The following is a 26,293-nucleotide window of genomic DNA, read 5'->3' on the forward strand; positions in this document are numbered from 1 at the left end:
GCACAGAGAGGGGGAGGCGAGAGTCCCTAAGTCTTCAGCCACACCTGACCCTGGGCCTGAGCAAAACATGAGGAGGGAAATCTCGAGGAGGGGATGCCCATGACTTTTGATCCTGCTATGGACTGGGGAGCTGGGAAAGGTCAGGGGGCATTCCAAGAAGAACAAGACTGAGGACAGACCCTCATCCCCCTACTCTCTACGTCTAGAAGTGGCTGTCCTTCCAGTTTGCTGGTCAAGTCACAGTGTGCAGACGTCTCTCTCCATTCTAGGGAAATCTAGTTGAAAAGAGTGCAAAGCCATCTTGGAGGGAAAAGATAAAACAAGAGCAGGAAGGGCTTGTCAGTGAGGCTCACCAAGTCGCACCTGTGTGTGTGTGTGTGTGTGTGTGTGTGTGTGTGTGTGTGTGAGATCTGGCACTTGGGCAGCAGCATAGAGAAGTCCCCCTTCCCTCACTTGGGCCACCTTCCCTGGCCCTGTGTCACCGAGGCTTCTTGCTCCATCTTCATCCTCCATCCCATCCTAGACCCATCCCCCACGCCCAGCCCTTCTCTGTCCAAAGATGCCCACACAAGAACCGGTTGGCTGTGGTTGTTCGCCAAACTTTCATTGTTTTATACCACCCAGTCATTGTGGAAAAATCAGAAAATATAGATAAGCAAAACGAAAGAGTTTAATTAGCCATGGTTTTGCCACCTGGAGGTAATAAACACTGCCAGATTTCCCCCCACATCTATACATTCTTTTTTTTTTTTTACAAGTGGACTCATGCTGTACAAATGATTTTGTAATTTGGTTTTTTTTCCACTCGGCAATATGTTGTGAACATCTTTCCATATCAATAAATATTTACTACATCATCATTTTAACAGCTGCATGGCTCTCCACTGTATGCGTGAATTTACCCAAGCCCTATTGTTAGACGCACACTGCTCCCCCACCCTGTCTTTCTCCCTCCCTCTCTCTGTTCAAGATCACACTATGCCACCCAGGTGCTCCAGACAGATGCAGTCCCCAGCCTCCCCCACTTCTCCCTTCCTCATGGCCTGGCTGAGACCCTCCTCTCTGTGGCCCCTCCTCTCCTGTCTCTCTATCTAAGGGCCTCAACCTCCGAAGCCTCAAGCCGATCCCTGGACTGACTTCTGGGTAGACAGAAGAAAGCTACAGCCCTTGGAGAGAGGGTGCCTGGATGCCCCTCTGCAGGGCCTTCAGCCAAGATGTGCCCCCCCCCCTTTCAAGCCAAGGTGGGGACAAGATGGTCTCCCACTCCCTCTGGCCCTCCCCTGTGTCAGAATCTGCCAGGATGCCCTCCTGCCTACGGGGCCCAAGTGCCTCCTGGGATAGATCAATAGCACACCTGGCCTCAACCCACACACCAGATGCCTAGTGTTTTCTAAATGTGCCAGCCTCTAATTCAAGCCACTAGACTGCTGCCCACTGTCTCCCCTGGTGCCCCTGTCCCATTCTCAGTGTCTGACACAGCCGGTAGTCAGTAAGCGTGTGTGGGATGAAGAGAACTTGGGTCTCTCAGTGGACTCCTTGACCACTACCATCCCTCGTGGGCCCCAACCCTGAGGAAGGGAACTAGGCCCTGGCGGCCACTAGATGGCACTGCTCAGCTGCCCACGTGGGAGCAGCAGCGGGGCGCCGCCGAGGGGGAGAACGCGGGTCTCACCGCTGTAGGTAGGGTTCCTAAACCCCAAATTGGGATCACCCAGCGGGATCACTCCATTTATCCTCTAGAGTCGCTTCTAACGGCTATGACAGTGCCCTCTAGAGGAGAGCCCGGCCATGGCCATTCATCAGTGATCTCGGATGACTTCCTGAACTTTCTCTGAGTCTCCATTTCCACACCTATAGAATGGGGACTCACAACGCTTTCTACTGAGGTAGCTGTGAGGGTAAAATCAGTGAAAGCCGGACAGAGCAGTTATTTGACAAACCATAGCTTGCATTTAATAACACCTACCTGGTGCCTTACCTATTGACATGTTAGTGATGGGTGGGCCTAGAGGGGCCGGAGCTGGATCTTCCAGGGGGTGCTGCCATGCCTTGTTAACCCCCTGGGGGCAGGGAAGGGACAGTGTATAGGTACCTCCCCAGGACAGTTACCTGGGGGTATGAAGAGGATGGGGGGGGGGCACGGGCAGCAGCCAGTGAAGAGAACATGTGGGGCAACACCATTTGCCCCCAGACCACTGTTTGGGCGTGGCTTTGGGTCTGCCAGGAGACCGCTGTGCGTTCTCTCTGTCCCAGGGGAGCTGTTTTCCAGCCTTTCCTACCGCCCTGACTCCCCCAGGGAGTCCTTCCATCCTCGCCCTTCCCCGGCTGGAGACCTGAGACCCACAGCTCCCTTGGCTTGAGAAGCTCTTTTTCTCAAGTAGGTTCCACACCTAACATGGGGCTCGAACTCACGACCCCAAGATCAAGAGTCATATGCTCTGCTGTGAGATCTTGGTGTGTCAACATGTCCATTCAGAGTGGGTCTCCCCTGCACTTCAGCCTGACGCTGAAGGAGAGGAGCTCCATGAATAGGGACATCCTGATGTTGGGACCTATATCTTCCCATCAGAATGGGGTCTCTCTAACAATACGGTCCCTCAGGACACCCTCTCTTCTTGGATGGGAGCTCCCTGACACATGGTTCACTGTTAGACGGGAGCTCCTTGAGGGCAGGGGCTGTCTCTCCCCTCTCAGCAGGAGGGGGGCTACCTCAGGCTATGGCTGGTTCCTTCTCCTGTCATCTGTCAGCCTGTGCCAAGCCAGCTCTGTATGTGAGACGTGCCCAACTCCTGTGGCTGTAGACTGGCTCCTGGATGGACTGCCCCAGACTCCTTCCCCTTCCTCTTTCCTGGCCGGTATCCGCTGGTGGTTGGAGGCATCAGCTCACTCACCTGCACAGACCCAGGGGCCAGTCTGCTGCGCTAGGGTTAATAAACTTGTACCCTTTCTCTCCCTGCTTCTCTCCACCTTCCCCGGGCCCTTCAGCCTGCCCCCTACTTTCCAGCCTCTAACCCTGAGACCTGCTTTTTAATTGCTTTCCCCGATCTGTTCTGCTCCCAGCTCCCCTCTGTCTCCCTGCCTGACTGAGTCCCTCTGAGAGGGTGGGAGGCAGGGGCCAGATGTGTCCCTGGTGGGAAGGGAGGGCTGGCAGGCGGCCTGTTATTTCCAATCCAGTGGTCCTCCAAATGGACAGGATGAGCCAGGGAGCAGGGGTGGAAGGGCTACAGGCGGGCTGCAGGGAACACTTAGGGAGAGCTAGAAAATACAGACGTTGGTCTCCAGGCCCCTGGGGGTGACTGTGGTCACCTCCTCCCCCACAAACCCCATCCCAAGCCCTCCAAGGTCCCTCTTCACAAAAGAGCCATGGAGGAGGGGAAGACAATCATGAACCCAATTCTCTCTGGGAGCCAGGATCCTCCAAGCTTACCTAAGAGCCAGAGAGGGACACTTCTGGGAAAACCTGGAGACAGATGAGCAGGGGTCTGAGAGGGAGGGCTCCTAAGTTAGCAGCATGCCCCATCCCGTGTAGGGCAAAGTCCCCTGTGGGGGCCGAGCTGATGGCTGGGGATGGGAGGACCCAGAGGGGAAAGGTCCCTCCTGATGACTTGTCCTAACACTGAAGATTTGGGCTTACACTCAGGTGAAAAGGACAGGCACCAACCTGACTCCCTGAGTGAAGGAAGGGACAGTCTTGTTCTCTGTGTCCATAGCTCCTGGCACTAAGCCTGGTTCTCTGAACTGGGAAGGACTTGGTACCCCAGTGTGGGGTCCGGACACCAGCTTCGGGGCCTCAGGTAGGCAAGGAGATGGGTGTAAAGGCCCTGGGAAGAGAGCATTCTAAACTCCCAGAAGTGGAGTGAGGGGCTCTGCCCAGAACCCCAAGGGGAGAGAAGCCGGATGAAGCAGAAGACGGGCCTTAGATCAGGCTGGGGCTGCAGTGCACGGGGCCGCCATCGATTGCCGTGTCTCGGGGAGGACTCTCTTTATGTAAGAACAATCCAATCTCAGAGCCTTGTCGCCGCCCACAGATGTCGGCTGGGAGCTGGCTGTCAGCTCGCTGCCCCCCTCAGCCCCATCCAGCTCCCTGCGAAGCTGGGACCAGTCAGGCTGCCTCCCGGCCAGCAGGACACCATGCACCAAGCACTCTCAGCCCGACCTCCTGTGATTGAGGGCAGGAGCCACACGTGCTCAACTCCATCGGCAGAGTCTTTGTACATTTAATGGGTCACCCGAGAGCACATCTTGCACTACGGAGCCACCAATGTTTGCTGAGCCAATGGCCGGTTACAGAACAGCCTTGTCAAGAGTGACCCCTTCCACTTGCAGGCTGCCCCCAGCCTGGGCGAATTCCGCCTCGTGCAATGGACCCCGTTGTGGGAGGCTTGCCCTTCTGGCCCTCGTTACTGGCTGCCTTGTCCTGTGTCTGCTGCCCCGGTGTTTGCAGGGGTGATGGTGACCATCAAATGAGATAATATATGTGAGGGCCCCAGGAAATGGGCAAGTTATTCAATTTGAATCCAACTAGCACTCAGCGAGGTCTCCTAAGGTCAAGGCACCATGCCAGGCCGCTGGGGGCTACAGATGTGAAGCTGTGACTGCTTCCGTGGGAATCATGGGGCACAGGGGGAGAAAAACTCATTAAGACTAATTGGAGAGGCGGGAAAGAAATGATGCCTGCTCACTTCTAGACGCAAGCAGCTTGGTGTGATGCAAAGAACCAGACCCTGGTCTGAATCCTGGTCCAGCCACTTGCTGTCTACCCCTGGGCACATTTTGTTAACCTTCTCGAGTCTCTTTCCTCATTATACCTCATCAGGTCACAAAGTTTTGTGAGATGCCTGCCGCCGGCGGGACCCAGGGCGCCTCTTCTGTCTTCTCTCTGTTCCTCCAAACAGGAGTCCAAACTGAGTGGGGCAGGGCTCACCAGGCAGAGGGGGAGGCTGCTCCCCCAGAACAGCGGGGACTCATTGGAAATTAGCATTATTTACACGCTACTCACAATGTGCTAAATACCTTTAACATGTTTGTTTTGAGAAGCAAGTTAAACACAGACTCCTATTATTTTGTTTACACTATTAATTCATTCAGCCAGCCGCGTATTCCTGGAGAAACAGAGGCGAACCTGTGTTGAACCATCGCAACCCAAATGAGTGGAGAGGAAGACCACGACCAGGGGTGGGAGTGAGGCTTTTGGAACTGGGGGAAGATTGCACTGCGGTCCAGCAGTCAGAGCTTAGCCTTGAGCCTCACCTGAGACCTGAGGCCACTAAACATGTCCCAAGGCTGCAGAAGGATGGTGCAGGCCTGTAGGTGTGATGGATTCTTCACCTGCTCAGGGGCAGAGTGGGGGTTGGGGCCGCGGAGCAAGCAGGAGAGCTCACCCTTAGGCCCAGATCTAAGGCCGCTGAAGGAGGCAGTGGGGAATGTTTTCTATACTCAGAAACTTCTTGGGAAGGTGTTGCTATCCTGTGCAGGTGTATAGAAACACATACCAAGGATGGAGATGGTTGATTAATCATTATAATAAAAAAATATATCTCTATCTACATGTACATATATATGTATATATGCAGAAATAAAGGATCAGAGGATATAAAGCCGAGTATTAACAGCTCTTACATCTAGGTGAATTTCCCTTTCTTCTTTATGCTTCTTTTCACACTGAGCATGCATGCTGTTTGCAACAGGGTACAAAACAATAAAGCTATCTTCATTTGGAAATCAAACCACTACTATAGTCTGCATTATCGCTAGGATGGCAGCCTGGGCGGGGGCCGCGGCGATGAGGCTGATGGTGCCTCCTTCTCTCACACACCAGGGAGAGGCAGACTGGGAGCCCCCACCACGCCCCCATCCCATCCCATCCCATCCTCGCCCCTTCTTCACTGCACAGCGGCCGTGACTGCACAGAGCCCTCTGTTAGATGGGAGAGGGAGGAGCCAAGTCCCCCAAGGCCACCTGCTCGCATGGAGAGTGTTATGACCTAGAGGAGGTAAGGTGGTTGCACCTTTAAAATAGCAACATGTTAACACTCAAGATGAATATATACAGGCTGAGAAACTGAGTATAACTAAAGAGGGCAGGTAGCCAAATGAATGGCTGGTGAGGAGTGTTAATAAAGGAAGAGGGTGTTGCCATTAATCGCTCGGAGGTGAGGAAGGCAGGTCAGGGCTCCTGGCGCAGGCGGTTCCGGAGACCACGAGGGGCCGGCAGGTCAGGACACCTTGGCCACAGAGCTCCCAGAGGACAGGGCTCCGCCAATCCCCATCGGTTCCTGCTGGCTCCTCTGGTTGCCAGGACAGCGGGGACTGGAGGGGGGTTCTGCAGGCCAGTTAGAGGCAGGTATAGGGAGAAAGAAAGTGAGGCTCTGTCCCACTGCTCCCCACACCCACCCACCCCCGTTCTACCACTTCTCTCATCAGGGTCCGGAAAATGCTGGGAAATACCCCAGGCCTTCCTTTCACCTGGGTCGTGGCCCTCCTGTTCCCTCCTAGTTCCTGTCTGCATCTCCCACGGCAGCTCAGACCACCCCCGTCCCCAGTGCCAGTTACCTGGGATTGAGGGGATTGCGGAGGGCCCAGCTGGCCTCTTCAAGGTGCTGCTGGGGAGCCGGGCGATGCGGCTGCGGCCCCGGGCCATTCCCAGGGAGCGGGCGACTGAGGAACTGAGGGAGGGAGGGAAGGTAGGAAGATCACAGTCATAGCTTTGGGACTAGAGGGTAGGGGTGGAGGGGGCAGAGCTAAACACTAAACCTTGAGAGCAGGGGGAGGCCAAGCACCAGCATGAGTTTCCAAGGCCAGATCTGAAGGCAGGAAGAGGCAGTGGGGAGGAGAGCTTCATGGGGTGTGGGAGGGAAGTAGAGGTGAGGGTGGGTGATCTGTTCCCCAGACTACCCAGTGAACACTGAACGTCTCCCTCATTGAGAGGAGCCTGTAACCTTTTGCTAAAGGGAAGATACCCTTCCCTTCTGGCACAATCCTGTACCCCGCACACCAACCCCCCTCCCCCGCGCAGCCTCACCTCGCAATGCGCCTCTTCTTGCGGGGTGAGCTCCCCGGGAAGGAAGATGTTGGTTTGGGGCCTTTCATGGTGAACAGGGGCACAGGGCCACTGCGGGAGGGGGGTGGTAAAGGCAGGTCAGGAGGGAACCAGAAAAGGGTGCCAGCGCCTCCTCCCTCCAGCCCCCAGCTTGGCGGGTGGGGAGGTTGGATAAGATGACCTCCGAGGTTTCTTCCTACTTAGAGGTGGATTCCTTTCCCTGCCTCACTCGGCCTGGGCTGACAGCTGAGTGACAGGCCTGTTCTGGGAGAACATCCAGATGTCAGTTTCTGGCACGTTCAGGGAACTGGAGTTCAAACAAGTTGACCCTTCCACCTGCCCGGCTGTGAGCTTGTTACTGAGAGGTGGTGCAGGCTGTAGGAGGGGCAGGGGGTGCAGTAGGCAGCCCGCTGCCCTTGGCCTCACAAGGACAAGGTCAGTCTGCCATTTGTTCTTGGCTTTGGACTGTCCCGAGCTGGTCACTCTTCCCCTTTCCTACGGGTGGAAGGCGAAGGCGAGGGCCTCATCTCACTGAAAAAGGGCTGAGTAAAATGTTCTGAGGATTCGCCTTCCCAATTTTAGATGCTGGGCTGGAGGGTGAAATCTGGGTGAAAATGGTGGGACCACGTATTTCTCAGCAGGACTTGGAACTGAGACCATGCCAGTGAGTACCAGTGATGCAAAGGAAGAGAGAGGGCTAGGCCCCCTCCTCATTCCTGCTCCCTGCTGGCCGCCCTGAGAGCGGGGTCGCGTTAGTTCCTTGTGGGCACATGCCACAAACCAGCGCAGAGCCGGCAGCTTTGAAGTAGGGACAGACAAGCCAGGGAGGAGCAGCCCCCCCGGGCCTGGAGAACGACACTGGTCGGACCAAAGGGAGAGAAACGGTAAATGTCCCAGCTCCAAGAGTCAGGCTGGCTTCTGCTCTGGGTAGTACCTCTGTCCCTCGCTGACCCCCAGCCCCTGCCCGGAAGGATGGGAGGGAGGCTGGAGAGGAGACCCACCTGGGAATGAAAGGCTGATCCAACCTGCTCGGCTCCTGGGGGACATTCTCCCAGCCAGCGCATTCAAGGAAACCCAGTTTTGAGGGGGGCTCTTCTGAGAGGTCAAAGGTGGCATTGAGGTCCCGAGGGGGCAGGGCCAGAGGAGTGGAGCAGTTCTGCACAGCAGAAGGGCCCAGGGGCACCCGGCTTTTGATGACGGTGGCTGGGCAGATGCGAGGGGAGTGGCAGGAGGAGGAAGAGGCCTTTCCCCCTTTGGGGGTGGTGGGCCCGAGTGAAGGCTGAGCCTCAGGCAGGGACCCCCTCCTCAGGCAGGGCAGGAAGGACTGGCGCTGGCGTTTGGTCCCCGGCTTTGGGGCTGGGGGGCTGTCTGGCTCAGAGGGGCTTGGTTTCCTCCTCCTCTTCTTCTCTGTAGGCCGCCGGGATACCTGGGCTGGGGTGCGGTCAGGCCCTGGTAGGACCCCCAAAGTATGCATGAAGCCACTCAGTTGCTTTGCCATGGTCCGGGTCACGGGGCCAGAGTATCCTGGAGATGCTGAACATAGAGAAGGCAGGTGCTCAGGGGAGATCAAGGGACTGGCCAGAAGGAGGGAGAACTTGTAGAATTGGGAGACAGAGGAACCCCTAACTCCACAGGTCTGCCGGGGCTCCTGTCCACCGCTGCACGACCCAGCAGCTGAAGCCCGGGCCACCCCTCAGTACCAGCTGGGCCGTGGAGAGGGCACTGATAGAGGCAGAGCAGGGGCAGTGCTCACCTGACTCTAAACACAGCTCCAGACGTGCCCCCCTGGCTGGGCCAGGGGTGCCTGAGGCCTCGGCTGCGGGCTCAGCTTTCTCCTCTTGCACCAGCCGCTGCAGGGTCTCAAACTCTGTGATCATGTCGGGGGTCAGTAGGTTGGCTGCTTGGAGCAGGGAGTATTGCCGCTGAGCCAGGCACAGCACCTTCAGGGCCAACCTGGAAAGGAGGGAAGGGGATCCGCCCCTCCTCAGACCTGGCACCACTGCCCCAGTGGTAAGGGGCACATGGGGGAGGGCCCCCGGGCTCCCTCCTGCTTTGCCCCCACACTGGCGGGCCGGCCTCCCCGCCCTCCCAGCTGTGGCCCTTGCCCTGTTACCCCCTTACTGGAGACCAAGACTGGTGGAGACGGTCACAAGCAAGGTGGGAGGCTTTATCCCTAAATATACACAAGACAATGACCTGGGAGGTAGAGGAAGGGCACTAAATGGCCTTGGACCAGAAGGTCTGAGTTTCCTCTCAGCTCTGCCGCTTACTAGCACTTGACCTTGAGTCAAGTTCATTGATCCAAGTGTCAATGTAAGGTATCAGGAGCTCAGATCCAGGTTCCTGCACTGGCCGCTATGTGATCTTGGAGGCACTACTTAACCTCAGTCTCTGCATCCTTAAAATGGGGATAACAAATGCACCCGCCTCTTACAGTTGTTGGGAAGAGGAACTGAAGTGCTTTATATATATAAAGTATTTAAAAAGTACCTGGCTCATACTAAGCACTGTAAAGTTAACTGTTATCTGGAAAATAAAAACATCTAGCTTCTTAGGACGAGAGGAGATGATATTAGATACGCTGTGTTGGGCTTGGTTCTGGGAAGACCCTCGAAAATGCATTCAGTCTACTTAATGGTGGGGATCCTGAAAGAGCACATGTGAATCAATGCGTACTTCACATGCACTGAGAGGCTGTTTAGAGGGAATTATGAGGGTAATGTGATTATTGATGTTGTAAACTTAGATTCTAATAAAGCAGATTTCCTTCCTGTGAGGCCCGCCTCTGATAAAAGAACGAACACAGTTATCTCGGTGGGGATTACTCATGGCCAATAATTTATCCTCAGGTAGCTCCACCTGCCTGGCCACTCTGAGCCCCCTCCTCTGCCTTCAGTGTGTGCTCAGGGAATCCAAACTCATTTTGTAAAGCAGCCTCCAGGCCTTTTTGAAAGAAGGCTGGATATAAATTAAAAAGGACACAGCAGAAACTCATTCTACATCTGCCTGAGCCACGCATTATGAGAAGATTAGACCGCTGAGAAAAGTGAGTGTCTAGGGAAAAATGCACTGGCCTGGTTGTCAGGTGACCCGGGTCGCGCCCTGTCCCTCTGGCCGCGTGGCCCTGGGCAGATGCCTGAGTACCCTATCTGGTAGATGGGGGCCTGGTCTACACCACGGATTCCCAAATTAGGTTTCGAGAACCCCATCAGAGGACATTTAAAATGGAGCTCTGCTGTATCTGTTCTCCATATTAAACTTCAGCATAAGATTTCATTTGAAGACAGGACTTTGTAGCTAAAAAAAAATTCTGAAGAACCACTGAACTGGAAAATCTAAGATCCACTCAGTGCCCTGGTGGGCTAAGATTCTAAAGACTAAAGCCAAAGAGAAATGATTTCCCATGATCTGGTTGTTAGGGTGTTTCCAAGTATGGGGATGATCTAGCACGTTCTGCAGCCCCTGATACATGGGGTCTTCTGTCACATTTTATAAGTGTCTGTTATCGGCTCCACAAAGTAGGGAGAATGAAGACTGTGATCCCCAACTCGTAGCTAAGAGTGAAGCACCTTGTCGGGGACCACAAACCCAGAGGTGAAGAAGCAGAAAAAAGAGCCCCGGTGTTCTCCCTCCTCACAGTGGGGGACACCGGGCACAGAGACCCTGACTCATCAGGGGGAGCCCTGGGGGGCCAAAGGGACATCCCGCCAGGGCATCCTGCCCCTCCAGGGCCCCGGGGAGTCAGCAGCAGGAGACAGATAATGAGCCACTGATTATTCAAGCCACAGCATTTTTGCTGAGTCGGGAACAGACACTCCCCAACAAGAAATAAAATTAAACAGGCCCTTCTGTCCGGAAGCTTTAAATACACTGCCTAGCGTGAAGCATGGTGGGGAGGCAGGAGCAAGGTTGGCAGCAGCAAAGCTAAGTGGCACAGGATTTATGGTCTAGGGGCCAAGGAAAACCATACTAGCGGTACCTCTCTATTAAGTACAGAAAAAGAGGGTCCAGAATCCATTTCCCTTTGGCTTTGGGTGGTGGTCTGTATTTATTTCTGAGAGCAAATAGCCACCATCTGTTGATGAAGACACATGATAAACGCCTGACTCGGGAAGGCTGTCCCTTTGTCAGCCCGCCACCCAACTTCTCTTGGTGGTTTGGTTCCTCCTCGCAGAGGACAGACGGGCAGCTCAGCCCCCAGACTGAGAAGCACAGCACCAGCCAGGCAGCCCTGCCCTAACTCGGTGCTTGCCACCCAGATTCCGGATGGAATTTGGTGTTTGGCTCACCAGTTATATGGAAGAATTAGAGATGACGGGTAAGTACACAGAGTGATAATCTTAAGTCGTTGAAAGCAGATCAGGGATGACGTTGAGGAAAAAAGACTTGACTCTTAACTAGAGCAGAACCAGAGCTTTGGCGACATGCTGAACACCGGCTCAGAAGGCCAGAACCCACTGCCTCCCACCTTGGACCTTGGAAAAGAGCAAGAAGACACCTACTGCTTAGAACAGTCCCTGCCCAAGTTCTGCGGTGAGAGGCAGCCTGTCGCTGGCTCGGGCTTCAGGGTCAGGCCAGGGGACCTTGGCAGCGGGTGTCTGAGGGTCTGCTCTGGTACCTGGATTGGAACCTAAGGAGCAAGGGAGTCACAGGTAGAGGGTCCACGAGGGCCACCCTCCCTACATAAGCAGATCTTAAAATCTTTCCCTCCTCCCAGGGGGGCGGGGAATGAAAGAGGGGATATCTTGGGCTGACCGGGTCCCAGTTGAGACTTTCTCTGTCCCGGGCCCCTCCTCCCTCCCTGCTCCCCTTCTGGTAACATGCATGCTCTCCACTTCCAGACACAGGCTCTGACAGAGGAACACCCCTCCCTTCACAGAATCTGAAAGCCCCTTAATGACCAAGATGTAAGACATCCAGGTAACTGAACTGAAGAGACTCCATGAGCTGAGGAGGGACCTTGCTTCCAACCTCCCACTAGCTCCAGGTCCTACCTTCTCGGCTGGGTCTTCGTCCTTGTCATCTGGGGGTGGCTCCTGGTCTGGAGAGTTCCCTTGCATGACCCTCCCTACCTGGGCCTCCTCTAGCCCCAGGCTCTCCTCTGGAAGGACTGCAGGCCCTGGGTGGAGCTCTGGGGTGCAGGGCTGGCTGGGAAGGCGGGACGGTGAGGGGCAGCTGGGAAGGCTAAGGGGGAAAAGAGGGGGCTTGAGAGGTGGGAAACAGGGCCAGGTGGGGAAAGCAGGGAGGGGCAGGGTCTCAGTGGCACCAGGTGGTAGCATAAGGGATGGATGCCTGGGGAACAAGTGGGCAGTGGCAGAGGATGAGAGAGGGAGTCGGTGATTTCCTGGTTTAGGAAACGATGATGCCTGTCCGCTAATTTCACCTTCTTTTAAATAGTATAGCCCCCTTATACTGGGGGAGTCCTAACTCATCTGACACAGAGCATTTCCTCTATTCTTGTTTTACTTAGAGGTGCTATTAGGGCTGTCTAGAATGTGCTATGTCAAATGAGAGAGAGCCCTGGAGGTGACAATCCATGTCTTGTCACCCAAAGTGTCACCTAGAGTGACAACCAGGGTGATGGGCACTGGCTGGGAGCCCCCAACCCTAGGTGGCAGCATGGAAGCTGGGGAAGGGGGGTTTTTCCTGCTGAGCTGAAGAGGGTAAGCATGGTGGCAGGACTCACGCGTGCTCAGGAGGGCCGGATCTGGGGGACTTCAGGGGGTCCTGGAGTGGGACCTGGGCTCCCTCCTCGTACCTTTGGAGTTTCTCCCTCAGGGCAGCCACCTGCAATCAGAGCAACCCGGCTTCTCAGAGCCCCAGGTGAGCACGGGAGCTGAGGGGTGGACACGGAGCCCTGGCTGCGCCCCACTGCTCAACTCTGGCACCCTTACCTCCCAGCCAAGGTCCCCAGGAGGGCTCCTCACCTCAGCCTGCAGCTGCTGGCAGATGGTGGCATACTGGCTGATGTGACAGTCCAGGCTGATCACATTACTCTTCAGCTGAGACCGGGTGGGGGAGGGACACAAGAAAGAGATTCATGTGTTCATTCAAAGCATTTTTTAGCAACCACCTCCAATGGCCAGGCACTGTGCTAGGCGCCTCACTCACATTCCCAAGAAGCACCTGCCCGACTGGGGAAACAGATCGGGGAAGGGCAGTGGCTTGCCTGAGACCACAGCAAGAGGCAGAAGGACGCTTTCGAACCCAAGACCTCTGACTCTCTGACCAATGCACTCTCACCAGGCCAAGGGCATCCCAGCAACAGCTCCAGGAGCACCAGGGCTCCTCGGAGGAGGCAGAGACAACTCTGCTTTTATCTCTGTTACGTGTTGCTGCTTATGTTGTTTGGCTGAAAATATCGTTCTGCTGCTAAAAACAAGTCTGAAAAATATTGGCCAGCACTTGGCCACCCTCTTCTGTTGTCTCCCTCTTCTTTTTTTTTTAATTTTCAAAGTTTTTTTATTCATTTTTGGACAGAGAGAGACAGAGCACAAGTGGGGGAGGGGCAGAGAGAGAGGGAGACACAGAATCCGAACCACGCTCCAGGCTCTGAGCTGTCAGCACAAGGCTGGATGCAGGGCTTGAACTCATGAACCATGAGATCATGACCTGAGCTGAAACCAAGAGCCAGACGTTTAACCGACTGAGCCACCCAGCTGCCCCTTATCATTTTTTTCAAGTCTGGGGATTGTCCTGCCTCTCCCCCAACCGGAGTCTTCCCAAGGACAGGTACTACATGGCTTCTATCGCAGACTTGCCCTGAAGACAGAGGCTGGGGGACTTCTCTCTGTCTGGCAGGAATACTCTGGTAGCAGCGAGAGCTGTGTGGGTCCCACCCCTTCCTCTTCCTGCGCCCCCTGCACCAGGTTGGCCATTTCTGGCTGCCACACACCGAGAGCTTGATTTCTTTGGCCCTGTCGGCATACTTGAGGGTGTTGTATGTGTCCTCGTAAGCCAGACCGGAGGGGCTAATGGCAGCGATCATCACCGTGCGACAGTTGCCCCCGATGGAGTCCTTGAGCAGACGGGTCAGTTTGCTGTCCCGGTAGGGCACGTGAGACTTACGGCCCTGGGGAGACACAGCAAGAGGGCACGGGGTGAGGTGGCTGGACTGGAAGGACCCAGGCTGAGACCCGGGGCTGAAGGGAAAGACCTTTGGCCAAGAGCCCTCAGTCCCCGCCCGGAGGAGGACCCTGGGTCTGTGTGGTTTTACCTTTGCGTCGGCCAGGGCGTTGAGGACGTTGATGAGGGCCAGCAGAGAACGGTTGATGTTGGCACCCTCCCGCAGCCGCTCCCCCTTCGCCTGGGTGCTAGATGCCCGCTCCGAACCAGCCAGGTCAATCAGGCTCATTTTGGCCACTTGAAGGGCCTGAGTCAGACCTGGAACCCGGTCCTGCTGCTTCACGAAGATCTGGGGGCAGACGGCAGGGGTGAGGGGGTGCTGGGCTTCAGGAGCCCCAGCTTCAGGCTCCCACGCCTGAGGCCTCTCACCTGGAAGATGGCATGGGAGCGGGAGGAGGTGGCATTGGCATCAGTCGGGTGCTGCGTGCGGTTGCGGTTCCCCCGGGTCAGCATGTCCAGCAGCTGCTCGGCTGAGGATGGCTACAGAGGAGATGCCCAGGAAGGGGGCTGCAGTCTCCCCGAATGGGGCTTTTCCCCCCCAACAGGAAGAGCCGTTCTTCAGAACCAATGTCAGCCCCTTGCTCCTGCCACCCCCCACCCCCCACCCCAATACAGGGCATCCCCAAACTGCCCGATGAGAGAACCCTGGGCCGTTCCTGCTGCCTGAGCCCAACCCCACACCTGGTGGAAGGAAAGTCCTTGCACCACCACGCCCTTGTCAGGGTCCTCGCGGATGGCAAGGGGCCCCTTGGGCTCCAGGAGGTCGTGGATCTGCTCATTGTACACCTGCAGAGAAAGGAAGCAAGGGAGAGGCCTCAGGGGCAGGGCAGGGGCCACGTGACAGGAAACCATACCAGGAGTGGCACTTTGCATGACAGTGTTAAATGGTGAGAGAGCAGGACTGACAGGTTTAATTCCAATGCGGTCTCTTTAAGAGCTGCGTCTGGGCTCTCAGCGGGCCCCCACCTGCCCACTTCCTACCACCCTCTCTCCCCTCCTCACATCTTCAGGGGTTACTAGAAGGAGGGGTGAGTGGCCCGGGGCCTGTGAGGGAACAGCCTTACCTCCTGGTAGCTGATGAGCACCTCGAATCGCTTCTCCTCCTGGTGGGCCTCAAGCCGCCTGTACAGTTCCATGGTGGTCAAGTACATGATGCCGGGGTCCCCCTCTCTTCCCAGCATGGTGTGCGTCTTCCCTGCCCCGGTGGCCCCATAGGCAAACACTGTGGGGGACAGGGTGGGGGTAGGATGGTGGCGGGCTGGATCCGCCTTCCCTGGGGGTCCCCCTGCACATTTCCAACCAGCCCAGACCTCCCCTTCTCCCCTAGCCCCTCCCTCTGCCTCACTGCAAAATTCCACTGCTGCTGCCCACCCACATCCCCTGCTGAGTCCACACTGCAGCCCGAGGCCCATGCCCCTGTGGGTTGGTGGCTTCCAGGGCAGAGGGGTCTCTGCTCTGAATGGGAGCTCCTCCCTTCCCCAGTTCAGGCGGCTTCCTCTGCGGCAGGCCTGCTCTTCCTCCCCTCACATCACTAACCTCGGTTTACAATCACGCATTTGTGGAGGTGATGTGTGATGCGTGTCTTCTCCACTCCCCCCTTACCCCCAAGAATGCAAGCATCAAGAGGACAGGAACCATGTCTGTCTGATCTGCTTCTGGAGCCCAGTAGAGTGTTTCACAAAGGAGAACGAATGGGGAACCCACAGGAAATGAAAGGGGCCAGAACCCTCCTCAGCAAGTGCTTAGCTGGGCACATGTCAGAGGACACATGAAACCCTTAGAAGGAAGCAGGGAGTCAAGGCCAACCAGGGCTTTTCCTCCTCGCTGCCAGGAAGGTCCTCACCTGAGCAGTTGTAGCCCTGGAGAAAGCTGTCCAGGATGCTGCGGGTGGTGTGCTGGAACACGTCCTGTTGGGTGGCCATCTCACCAAAGACCCGGTCAAAGACAAAGGTCAGGTCTTTGCCCTTCTTCTTGGAACCATCATGGACACTGCCCCACTTCAGGCTCAGGAAGCCCCCATCGGGCTCCTCAGGGTCAAACACCAGCACCCGCTCATCCACCACCTGAACGACAGGCCGCCGCTGACTCTCCAGCTCCCGTGGGGTGGGGGGCCGGACCCGCACCACGACCCGCACTTTGCTGTCCTCCACCGCCATCACCATGGCAGCACCTGGGCGGGCACACAATGGAGATGAGGACCAATCTGACCTTAGGCCTGACAAGGCGGCTCCTCAGCCTAGATGGGGTTCTAGGGCTTTCTGTGGATCCCTCCCCAGCAATTGAACTTCATTTGATACCTAAGAGGATAAGACTTGCCAGCACCAATTGGTAAATATCTCTTTCTCACCTGAAATGCCACGTATCCAAATGACTTGGGTGCTTTCAGAGGCCTATGATGGGGCTACCGTGTGCCACGAACTTGTGTACACCTGTGGCAGAGGCACACTGTTTCCAGTCCCTTCCTTTACACTGTGCTTTTTAACCAGTAAGACGAGAACCACCGCCCCTCCCGCCCGTTAGTCTTTCTTTTTCATAAATGTTTTGAAATTTTAATGTTTATTTTATTTTTGAGAGAGAGAGAGAGAGAGAGAGAGAGAGAGACAGAGTGCAATCAGGGGAGGGGCAGACAGCGAGGGAGACAGAATCTGAAGCAGGCTCCAGGCTCTGAGCTGTCAGCACAGAGCCCGAAGCAGGGCTCAAACTCACAGACCGTGAGATCACGACCTGAGCCGAAGTCAGATGCTTAACTGTCCGCACCACCTAGGTGCCCCTTCATAAATTTCTTAACTATTATCCATGCATTTATTGTTCTACTTGACTTTAAGAAAATGTTAACAATTCTACCCCAACCCCAGAACACAACCCCCCCAAACCCTACTGGGATTACAAATTGGAAAAGTATAGTTTACCTATTTTATATTAAAATTTTCCATGCAAGAATATGGCTATTGCCTTTCTATTCCTTCAGATATTTCTTATGTCCCTCAGTAAGATTTTATAGTTTTCATCTCTTCGGATAGGTTCTGTAATTGTCTTTGTAATATAATTCCCAAGTACTTTAATTGCTCTCATGAACAGAGCACCTCCCCACATCTCCATTTCTGGGTGGTAATTGCTAGTGTGAAGAAACACAATTGTTAATTATACATTTGCCTTCTACCCACTACCCTTAAACTTTTACTGATTCCAATTGTTTTTATTAGAACTTAACTGAGTTTTCTGAGTACATAGTTATATATCAGAAACAATTTTTTTTCTTTTCTTCCCCATGGTTATGACAAATATTTTCTTTCTTATCTATTGCATACCCTAGAAGTTACAAACAATGTTGAATAATAATGATGATAACGGGCATCCTTGTCTTGTTCTTGATCTTAAAGGAACTAGCATTTTAGTGCCTCACTATTTAGAAATTATTATAATAGGAATTTCCTCCACTCGTTTTAACTTCAATTTGTTATCAGGAATGTTTAGAATTTTACCTAGTCATTTTTTCAACATCTCCTGATATATTTATGTGGGTTTTTTCTCCTTTATTATGTTGATATGGTACATTGTTTGATGTTATTCTTGGTGTCAAACCAACCGTGCATTCTTGGTTAAAAAAAAAATCCTACCCTGTCCATACTGAAGTTTTCCCTTTTTTTTTTTTTTTTTTGAGAGAGAGAGAGCACAGGTGAGTGAAGGGTAGAGAGAAAGGGAGAGAGATGAGAGAGAATCCCAGGAGGGGCAGAGAGGGAGAGAGAGAGAGAGAGAAGTGGGGCTCACTGAAGCAGGGTTCATGCTCACCCAAAGGAGGGCTTGTACACATGAACCATGAGATCATGACCTGAACCAAAGTCAGAGGCTTAACAGACTGAGCCACCCAATCATGCCAGACGTTTTCCATTATTTATTTGTTTGTTTGTTTGTTTGTTTTTGAGGGAAAGAGAGAGAGAATGAGTGGGGAAGTGGCAGAGAGAAAGGGAGAAAGAGAATCTTAAGCAGGCTCCATGCCAAGCACGGAGCCCAATGCAGGGCTCAATCTCACTGCCATGAGATCATGACCACAGCTGAAATCAAGAGTTGGACACTGAACCAACTGAGCCACCCAGGTGCCCCGAGGTTTTCCATTTTTAAATGGCTAAATGTGTCAACCTCCTTTTTTTTTTTTTATGATTTTATGTCAGATTTAAGAAGACATTCCTTCCTCAAGGTAATTTTCTTACATTTCCGTCTTATACTTTTATTTCTTCTATTTAGGTCTTTATCCAGATGGAATTAAATTTTTGTGAATGAGGTTTCTAAATATCTTTCTTTCATTGTTCATCTATTTTGAGAGAGAAAGAACATGCATGGGCGTGTGCATGACTAGGAGTGGGGTAGAGGGCGGGGGGCGGGGGGGAAGAGAATCCCAAGCAGGCCCCACAGTGTCAGCAAAGAGCCCAACATGGGGCTTGATCTTACAAATCATGAGATCATGACCTGAGCTGAAATCAAGAATCAGACACTTAACTGACTGAACCATCCAGGAGCCCCTCTAAATATCTTTTCTTTCCAAATGGTAAGCAATTGTATCAAACCATTTATTTAGTAGTGCAATCTTTCTCTACCAACTTGAAATGCCACACTTAACATAACTATCTTCTCATATGAACATGGGTTTACTTCTGGGCTCTCCATTCTCCTCTACGGCTATGTTCCTTCCGCAGTAGCTTGTTGGAATTGGGGTGGTTCTCTTGCACACCACCTTTGCTCCTTTCCGCGGCTACTCTTGGGCTCTTGTCTTGCAGATGATTTTGAAATCAGCTTACAGAGTTCTATGAAAAATGCTGCTAAGGTTTTAATTGGGATTACTTTGAATCTATCAATTAGGGGCGCCTGGGTGGCTCAATGGGTTAAGTGGCCACCTTTGGCTCAGGTCATGATCTCACAGTTTGTGGGTTCAAAGCCCTGCATCAGGCTCTGTGCTGACAGCTCAGAGCCTGGAGCTGCTTCCGATTCTGTGTCTCCCTTTCTCTCTGCTTCTCCCCCATTTGCACTGTCTTTCTCTCTCTCAAAAGTAAACATTAAAAAAATTTTATAAATTAACATGAAGACAACTGACATCTTTATAATGTCAAGTCTTCCCATCTAGGAACACAGTTCTCTCTTTTCATTGTTCACAACTTTATAATCCTCAGTAAAATTTCATAGTTTTCCTTACAGGAGTTTTGTTTATTTCTTGATAGGTTTATTATTGGTTATTGTACAGTCTTTACTAGACCCTTTTTATTTATCTTTATTTTTTAATTTTGTTAATGTTTATTTATTTATTTATTTATTGAAAGAGAGACAGAACATGCGCAGGAGAGGGGCAGAGAGAGAGAGAGAAAGAGGGAGACACAGAATCTGAAACAGGCCCCAGGCTCTGAGCTGACAGCAGAGAGCTCAAGATGGGACTCAAACTCACCAATTGCAAGATCATGACCTGAGCTGAGGTGGGAGGCTTAACTGACTGAGCCAGCCAGGTGCCCCTAGACCCTTTTCAAAATTGCATTTTCAGGGGAGTCTGGCTGGCTCAGTTGGTGGAGTATCTGTCTCTTGATCTTGGGGTTGTAGAGATTACTTAAAATCTTTGGGACACCTGGCTGGCTCAGTCAGTAGAGCATGAAACTCTTGATTTCAGGGCTGTGAATTTGAGCCCCATGCTGGGTGTGGAGCTTACTTAAAATATAAATAAATAATTAAGTAAAATATTTAAAAATGAATATATCAAAATGAAAAATAAATAAAATTGCATTCTCTAATTCTTTTTTCTTTTTCTTTTTTCCCCCCATGATATAGGGAAGCAACTGCTTTCTGGATTCAGATCTCATATCTGGCCACATTACTGATTTCTCTAATAGACTGTCATTGATTCTCTTAGGTTTTTCAATTAAATGATGATATAGTTTGCAAATAATGAAAGTTACTTTCTATTTTTAGCTCTGCTAGATTTAGTTCCCTACCCTCCACTGCCCATTAGGAATGGACATTACATTTTACCAAATGCTTTTTTTTGGCACAGCCTGAGATGATGAGTGTTTCTTTTCTTTCTTTTTTTTTCCCCCCTTTGGTAGGCTCTATACCCAGCATGGGGCTCGAACTCACACCCCCAGATGAAGAGTCACATGCGCCACCGACTGAGCCAGCCAGCCGCCCCATCCTTTAATCTGTTAGTACAGGGGATGGCATAGATAGATTTCCTCATATTGACCTGGTAATAATTCCAAAGACTTATTGTCTATTCCCTCTTGATTTCTCCTCACATCTCTCTCTCTCTCTCTCTGCTTTTTTCATTCTCCTTCAAGCCAGCCTACCAAGGGTAGGGATGGAATTTCTGGAATGCAGGAGTCACAGAGATCCTGGAAAAGTTCAGCCTACCTCTAGGGATATATTAACTGTGCTTAGGAACGGGGGCTGTTTCTGGCGGGTATGAATAGCTGGATGATTTCTGAGGAAAGACTAGATCCTACTTACTGACAGGACAGAAGAGTGAGATTTCTCCCTAACACTCCAGTAAATTACTCAGTGTTTCCTTTGGGAATGAGGCAGAATTGAGCTGATTTGGAACTCTCGGCCCCTACGCCCACACTTCGTAATTTCTTCCCCACACAAATCAAGGGAAAGATATCAGCCAATAATAATATTGTTACATTGTATAGTTCTTTTCCTGTCCCAGCCATCAGACTGTCATAACAGACATAGGAGCTAAGTGCTCATTATGCAGGGGCTGTTTTAAGCACCTTATGGATACCATCTCCTTTCATCTCCATTGCAATCCCACAAGATAGATACTATTATTATACTCATTTTTCAGTGAGAACATTGAGACACAGAGGGTTAAGCAACTTCCCCTAGATCCCAAGGCTAGTAAGTGATGGAGCTCGGTTCCAGCCCAGGCAGTCTGACTATACTGCCTTATAATGATATTATATATTATGCTCTCATGATCACATTGTTGTAATTGTCCCATATGTTTGTATAATAATTATAATAATCCCTTTTATGTAACCAGCATTATGTATTCTGCAAACACTTTTAGATATATGGACTGTAGCTAATTTTCAACACCCGGAGAGAGAGTTCCTGTCTCCCATGCTTGCATTCCTGCCCCCAGGGAGCCCTACACTTGTACCCTGGGAAGTGAAGGCAGAGGGTGCCTGGCTCTACCGTGGGGGTCTACACTGGCTGCCTTAATGGCAGTCCCAGCCCCCCACTGGGAGGGTTTTAGCTGAGGAGGTGCCACGAAGCAGCCTAACATTCTAAGCAGGAAATTAAAAAGGGCACTGGCAAACGGAGTGCACATAACCTTTACAGTTCTCTCCTCTCCGCCTCCTGAGGGCCAGTGAGGCAGACTGTTTGCCTAATGAGATGTTTTCTTTCTTCCCGAGACTGTGCTGGGGGCACAGGCTAGGGGGCAGGGTGACTCTGGCATGGCTGCGGCTAGGACGCCTGGGTCCTGGTCTCCGCTCTGCATCTGACTGGCGGGGAGGTCTTTCCGGCCATTCCGCGTCAATGTCGCATCAGCCTCCCCCTTTGAGAGCTGGGGAGAACAGCTATGATTCTGCTCCCACCCCACGGGGATGGGGAGATTAATGAGAGAACGTTTGTCAAGTTTGCTTTGATCCTCGGTTGGAAAGAGCATTTCGGCCCAAAGTACAAGGGAGATGATTCTTTAATAAGATCTTCAGGGTTCTGAGCCAGCCACAGTCACGTCCTGTTTCTAACCCAGGGCAGCTCATTAAAACCCAGAGGCTAGTTCGCTGCCGAGCTGGGGCTGGGAAGCCAAGATTCCGTTGTTTTCAGGGTAGGCTCCTCTGCCCACCCTCATAGGGAAAGGCCGAACAAGACCAAGTTCCTTAGAAGCCCCTGGAGAATTTCTGAGGACTTGAGGGGATCTGCCTGCAGACATCGGGAGCTGGGAAGGCAGAGAAGGTGTCTAGCCTTTGGACCTTCTCTTTTCTTGGGGTTGCTGTAATTGACCTCATCTCTCCCTTATATCTCTCACATATATGTTTCTTTCTTTCTTTCTTTCTTTCTTTCTTTCTTTCTTTCTTTCTTTTATTTATTTTGAGAGAGTGAGAGAGCACATGTGCATAAATGGGAGAGGGGTGGAGAGAGAGAGAATCCCAAGCAGGAGCCTGACGTGGGACTTGATCTCACAAGCCGGAGATCATTACCTGAGCTGAGATCAAGAGTCAGATGCTACCTTTTATATAGGAAATGGATGATTAAGTCTTTGGTGTTGTAAAAGCAACTTCATTTAAACATAATCACCACCACCACCACCAAAAAAAGAAGAGAAAAAAAAAAAAGTAAAGAAAACAATAAGGGAAAAACCCAAGACACACTTCCTAGGGGGAAAAAAAAAGAGTCAGATGCTTAACTGACTGAGCCACCCAAGGACCCCCTTACACGTGTGTTTCTTGTGCTCAAGCTTCAAGAAAGCAGGACCCTGTTCTGATGTGGTCTACACACCAGGTCCAGATACCTAGGCACCTGGTCCCGCATGCAGTGGATGCTGTATGGTATTTGTTGTATGAATGAAAGAGGGCCAGAGAAGAGTAGGGTCTGAATCCAAAAGTTTAAAAATAATTACTATTACAGCTAACATTTATTGAGCACATAACTATGTATCAGGCACTATGCTAAGCGCTTTTCAAATGGCGCCATTAACTTTCACAAGAATCTCATTAAGTGGCTGTTGATACATTTGTTAACAATCTTACTCTACAAGGAAAATTGAAGCTGGGAAGAAACTAGTCACACCGATGGTAAGTGGCAAGGCCAGAACTTGACCCTGTTCTGACTGTCACCAGAGGCATTACTAGACTATTCTGTCCTGTAGCTGGGCTTTTGCAATTCCCAACATCCAAAGACCACAGGTGCTTTCTATGGGTGGTCGATCAGAGGAAGGAGATGTTTTATTTTGCTTTTTAAATAGACAATCCTGAGGCTGTAACTGATGGACTTTGTTTAATTTCTTTCTACTCGTATTTCTCTCTCTTGTCTTGTAGTTTGGCTACAATCTTGAATGAAGGCAACAAAGGTGAACCATCTCATCTTTTTCCTAATTATATAGGGGATGTTCCTATTATTTTACTTTTGCTGGTTTGAGGAAATTTACCTCTCCTTACCAAAATTTAAAAAAAAAATCAAGGATGGGTATTGAATTTTATTGAATTCTATTTCTGTACCTAATGGGATATGTTTTCTCTTTTAATCTGTAAATGTGTAAATTGTATTAGATTTTCTAATGTTAAACCATTTTCATATTCCTGGGATAAACCCCATTGGTCATGATGCATTTTTTTTAAATATACATTTCCGGCTTCTGGTTGCTAATATTTTATTTGAGATCTTAACAACTACTTTTACAAAAGAGATTGGCTGGTAATTTTCTTTGTCTCATTTTTGGTATCACAAAATAGACTGGAAATGTTTTCTCTTTTTTTTAAGGGAGAGTTGTAAAAGATTAGAATTTTTCTTCAGATTGCTCATAAATTTCTGGTGATGTTTGGTAGGGTTTTTTTTAATGGGTAAATTTTAAACTAATTCAATTCCTCAGTGGTCCTAAATGTGTTAAAAATTTCCATCACTTCATGGGGCGCCTGGGTGGCTCAGTCGGTTAAGCATCTGACTTTGGCTCAGGTCATCCCCTTGCAGTTCATCAGTTAGAGCCCCAAATCCAACTCTATGCTGACAACTTGGAGCCTGGAGCCTGCTTCAGATTCTGTGTCTCCCTATCTCTCTGCCCTTCCCCCACTTGCTCTTTCTCTCTCTCTCTTTCAAAAAAATAAAAATAAAACATTAAAAATTTTTCCCCATAACTTGAGTCACTTTTGCTGGTTTTTTCTAGAAAATTGTCCAAAAGCATTGTTAAAAGGGTATTCCATTGATGTCTCTAATTTCTCAGTAACTGAAGTTATGCTCCTATTTTCATTCCTAAGATCATTTTTCTTTTTAAGTTTTATTTATTTAAGTAATCTGTGCACCCAACGTAGGGCTCGAACTCACCATCCTGAGATCAAGAGTTGTATGCTCTTCTGACTGTGCAAGCCAGTTGCCTGCCCTCACATCATTTTTCTATTTTTCTATGTTTCTCTTCCTTTTATCTTAATCAATATTACCAGAGGTTTGGCTTTATTACTAGTCTTTCCCAAGATACAGCGTTTGGTTAAATTAATCTTCTCTATTACATAGTAAAATTCTATTCCATTAATTTCTGCTAACTCCTTTTTAAAAATTTCCTATACATGTATTCTCTTGTCCTGTTCTATCTTAAAGAGTCAAAAGTGCCGAAGCTAAGAGGATAGGCATCCTAGGAGCAGTATCAGAAGGCAATGTTTTCTGCCATACAGATAGTCTTCCATTCCTTCCTTTACTCAATCAAATATTTACTGAGGGCCCCAAGTAACTAATTTACGGCCGCTGGCACAGCTCTTCCGTATAGATGTGCGGAGAGGGTCTTAGCTCCTCCACACAGATGTGTAAGGGTCCCAGGTCTCCAGGTTTAGTGAGCAGGGGACCTTTCACACAGCGGAGGTACAGAGGGCCGGGCCCCAGGGCAGCTGTGCCGACCTAGTCCAGGTCCTGCACAAATGAGCAGAGGGATCCCGATCTCCATGCAGTTGTAGGAGAAAGCGCTCTGCTCCCTGTCCCGTTCGGAGGGAGCCACCAGAACCGGCTCGGTCCCCACGCTGCACCTTCGGGTCTGGCACAAAAGCCGCTTCCGCCCTGAGCGGCTGGGTCCGCCTGAGCGCTGGAGCCCGCGGGGCCGACTCCGCCGCGGGCCAGAGCTTACCCTTCCTCGGTTCCCCGCCGCTGGTGTCGCCGCTCACAGCCGGGTCCGCCGCAGCCGGGAGCCCCCGACCACCGGAGAGTTGGCCCCACACTCTCCCCACGCGCGCCACCCTTCGCCCCGCGCCGCGCGTTCAAATTAGCCGGGTCGGCTCATCCGCGCTTTCCATTGGTCACCGTCCGGATCGTTGATTGGCTGTTTCCTAAGTAACAAAGTACAGCTCGGAGATGGCGGGTGCGGTCAACTGTGCGCTTGCGCACTTTCCCCTACTGATCGCTGGTTTTGAGGCCGTTTCGGAAGCTGGCGGTGCCAGACCTGCAGAAACCTGGATGGGGTTGGGACACCGGGGAACCGCGGCCTACTCTGCCGTCCCTGGGGCTAGGTTCTTCACCAACTACAACAACCAGATATCAAGCGCCTTTTCAAGCCTTTTTCTGTGGGCTAAGACGGAATCTACCGATCCAAGAGGGGCTTTGTAGCCACTGCCCAGGGTCTCTTCCCATTCCGCGACCGTCCCAAGAATGAACTTGGAGAATAGTCTTGATGTGGAAAAGCTGGTGGAGACACAGAAGAGCAATTCCACCCTTTTGACCTTGACAGCGTCAGGAATATCATGGACTGGTTGTTGAATACAAGGCTCGGCCCATTCGGGCACCGCTGGGCAGCACTGTCTCCATCCTTCATAACCACCGGCTGCTTGGCTTCTGGTGGGCCAACCTCATGCTGATCCTGAACGCTGGAGGTTGTGGAGGTCAGAGAGAGCCCTGCACTGAAATCAAGAAGCCCGATTCCAATCACTAGTGGCTGAATCGCCAATTAGTGCTGAGACTTTGGAAGTCACTGCTGCTCTTTGTCAGTTTCCTCATCTATAAAATGGGGTGAATATCCTGTCCTTCCCACTCACCCAACGCAGCCTGGATGTGAAAGCCCTCTAAACCCCTAGCATTTGTAACGGATTAGTTTTGTATGAATCTGATTAGGTTGAACCAAGTGATGGCTGCCAGGAGCCAATTGCGGACCAGTTTCATTAACCTAATCTGTCCCCACACTGGGACAATGAGCGGGTCTGAGGCATCCAAGAAAGCAGGAGGCAAAATTCCCTCAGTGGACCTGACATCAAGATGGTAGAGTCACTATTTAATACCTAGTTGATTTGACCCAAACTCTTCATTCACCTATCTGGACCTCCAATTGCCCGCTCTACAATGGGACGGCGTTGTTTTGGTGAGAGCATGAAGAAAACTATACAAAGTGCAGTCACTGTAAAGTTACAATAAAACCAGGGTATTCCTGCCGTCTGCACTACCCAGAAGAAATACAACTTCT

At 51.4% G+C, this 26,293-nt stretch overlaps 1 protein-coding gene across 1 annotated transcript; it reads right to left on the bottom strand.

The window, feature by feature from the left end:
- Positions 1-4,995: 4,995 nt before the first annotated feature.
- KIF18B (kinesin family member 18B) lies at positions 4,996-25,017 on the bottom strand. Its single transcript, XM_029927825.1, has 16 exons — positions 24,971-25,017; positions 16,007-16,333; positions 15,228-15,385; positions 14,845-14,949; positions 14,533-14,643; positions 14,255-14,452; positions 13,934-14,110; positions 12,966-13,040; positions 12,725-12,825; positions 12,033-12,222; positions 11,541-11,668; positions 8,792-8,991; positions 8,040-8,571; positions 7,021-7,110; positions 6,552-6,664; positions 4,996-6,321 (listed from the first exon to the last, which is right to left on the bottom strand). The coding sequence occupies exons 2-16, from the start codon at positions 16,323-16,325 to the stop codon at positions 6,215-6,217; spliced, it is 2,604 nt and encodes an 867-aa protein (XP_029783685.1). The 5' UTR covers positions 16,326-16,333; positions 24,971-25,017; the 3' UTR covers positions 4,996-6,214.
- Positions 25,018-26,293: the final 1,276 nt, after the last annotated feature.

Source organism: Suricata suricatta, chromosome 17 (assembly GCF_006229205.1).
Source record: "Suricata suricatta isolate VVHF042 chromosome 17, meerkat_22Aug2017_6uvM2_HiC, whole genome shotgun sequence".
Classification (NCBI taxonomy): Eukaryota; Metazoa; Chordata; class Mammalia; order Carnivora; family Herpestidae; genus Suricata; species Suricata suricatta.

Excerpts from the sequence above, each read along its gene's own strand:
- KIF18B (XM_029927825.1), bottom strand. The coding sequence starts at position 16,325 with ATGGTGATGGCGGTGGAGGACAGCAAAGTGCGGGTCGTGGTGCGGGTC. Across the intron at positions 14,950-15,227 it reads TGCTCATCAGCTACCAGGAG|GTGTACAATGAGCAGATCCA; the intron begins GTAAGGCTGTTC and ends CTTTCTCTGCAG. Across the intron at positions 14,644-14,844 it reads AAGGACTTTCCTTCCACCAG|CCATCCTCAGCCGAGCAGCT; the intron begins GTGTGGGGTTGG and ends TCTCCTCTGTAG.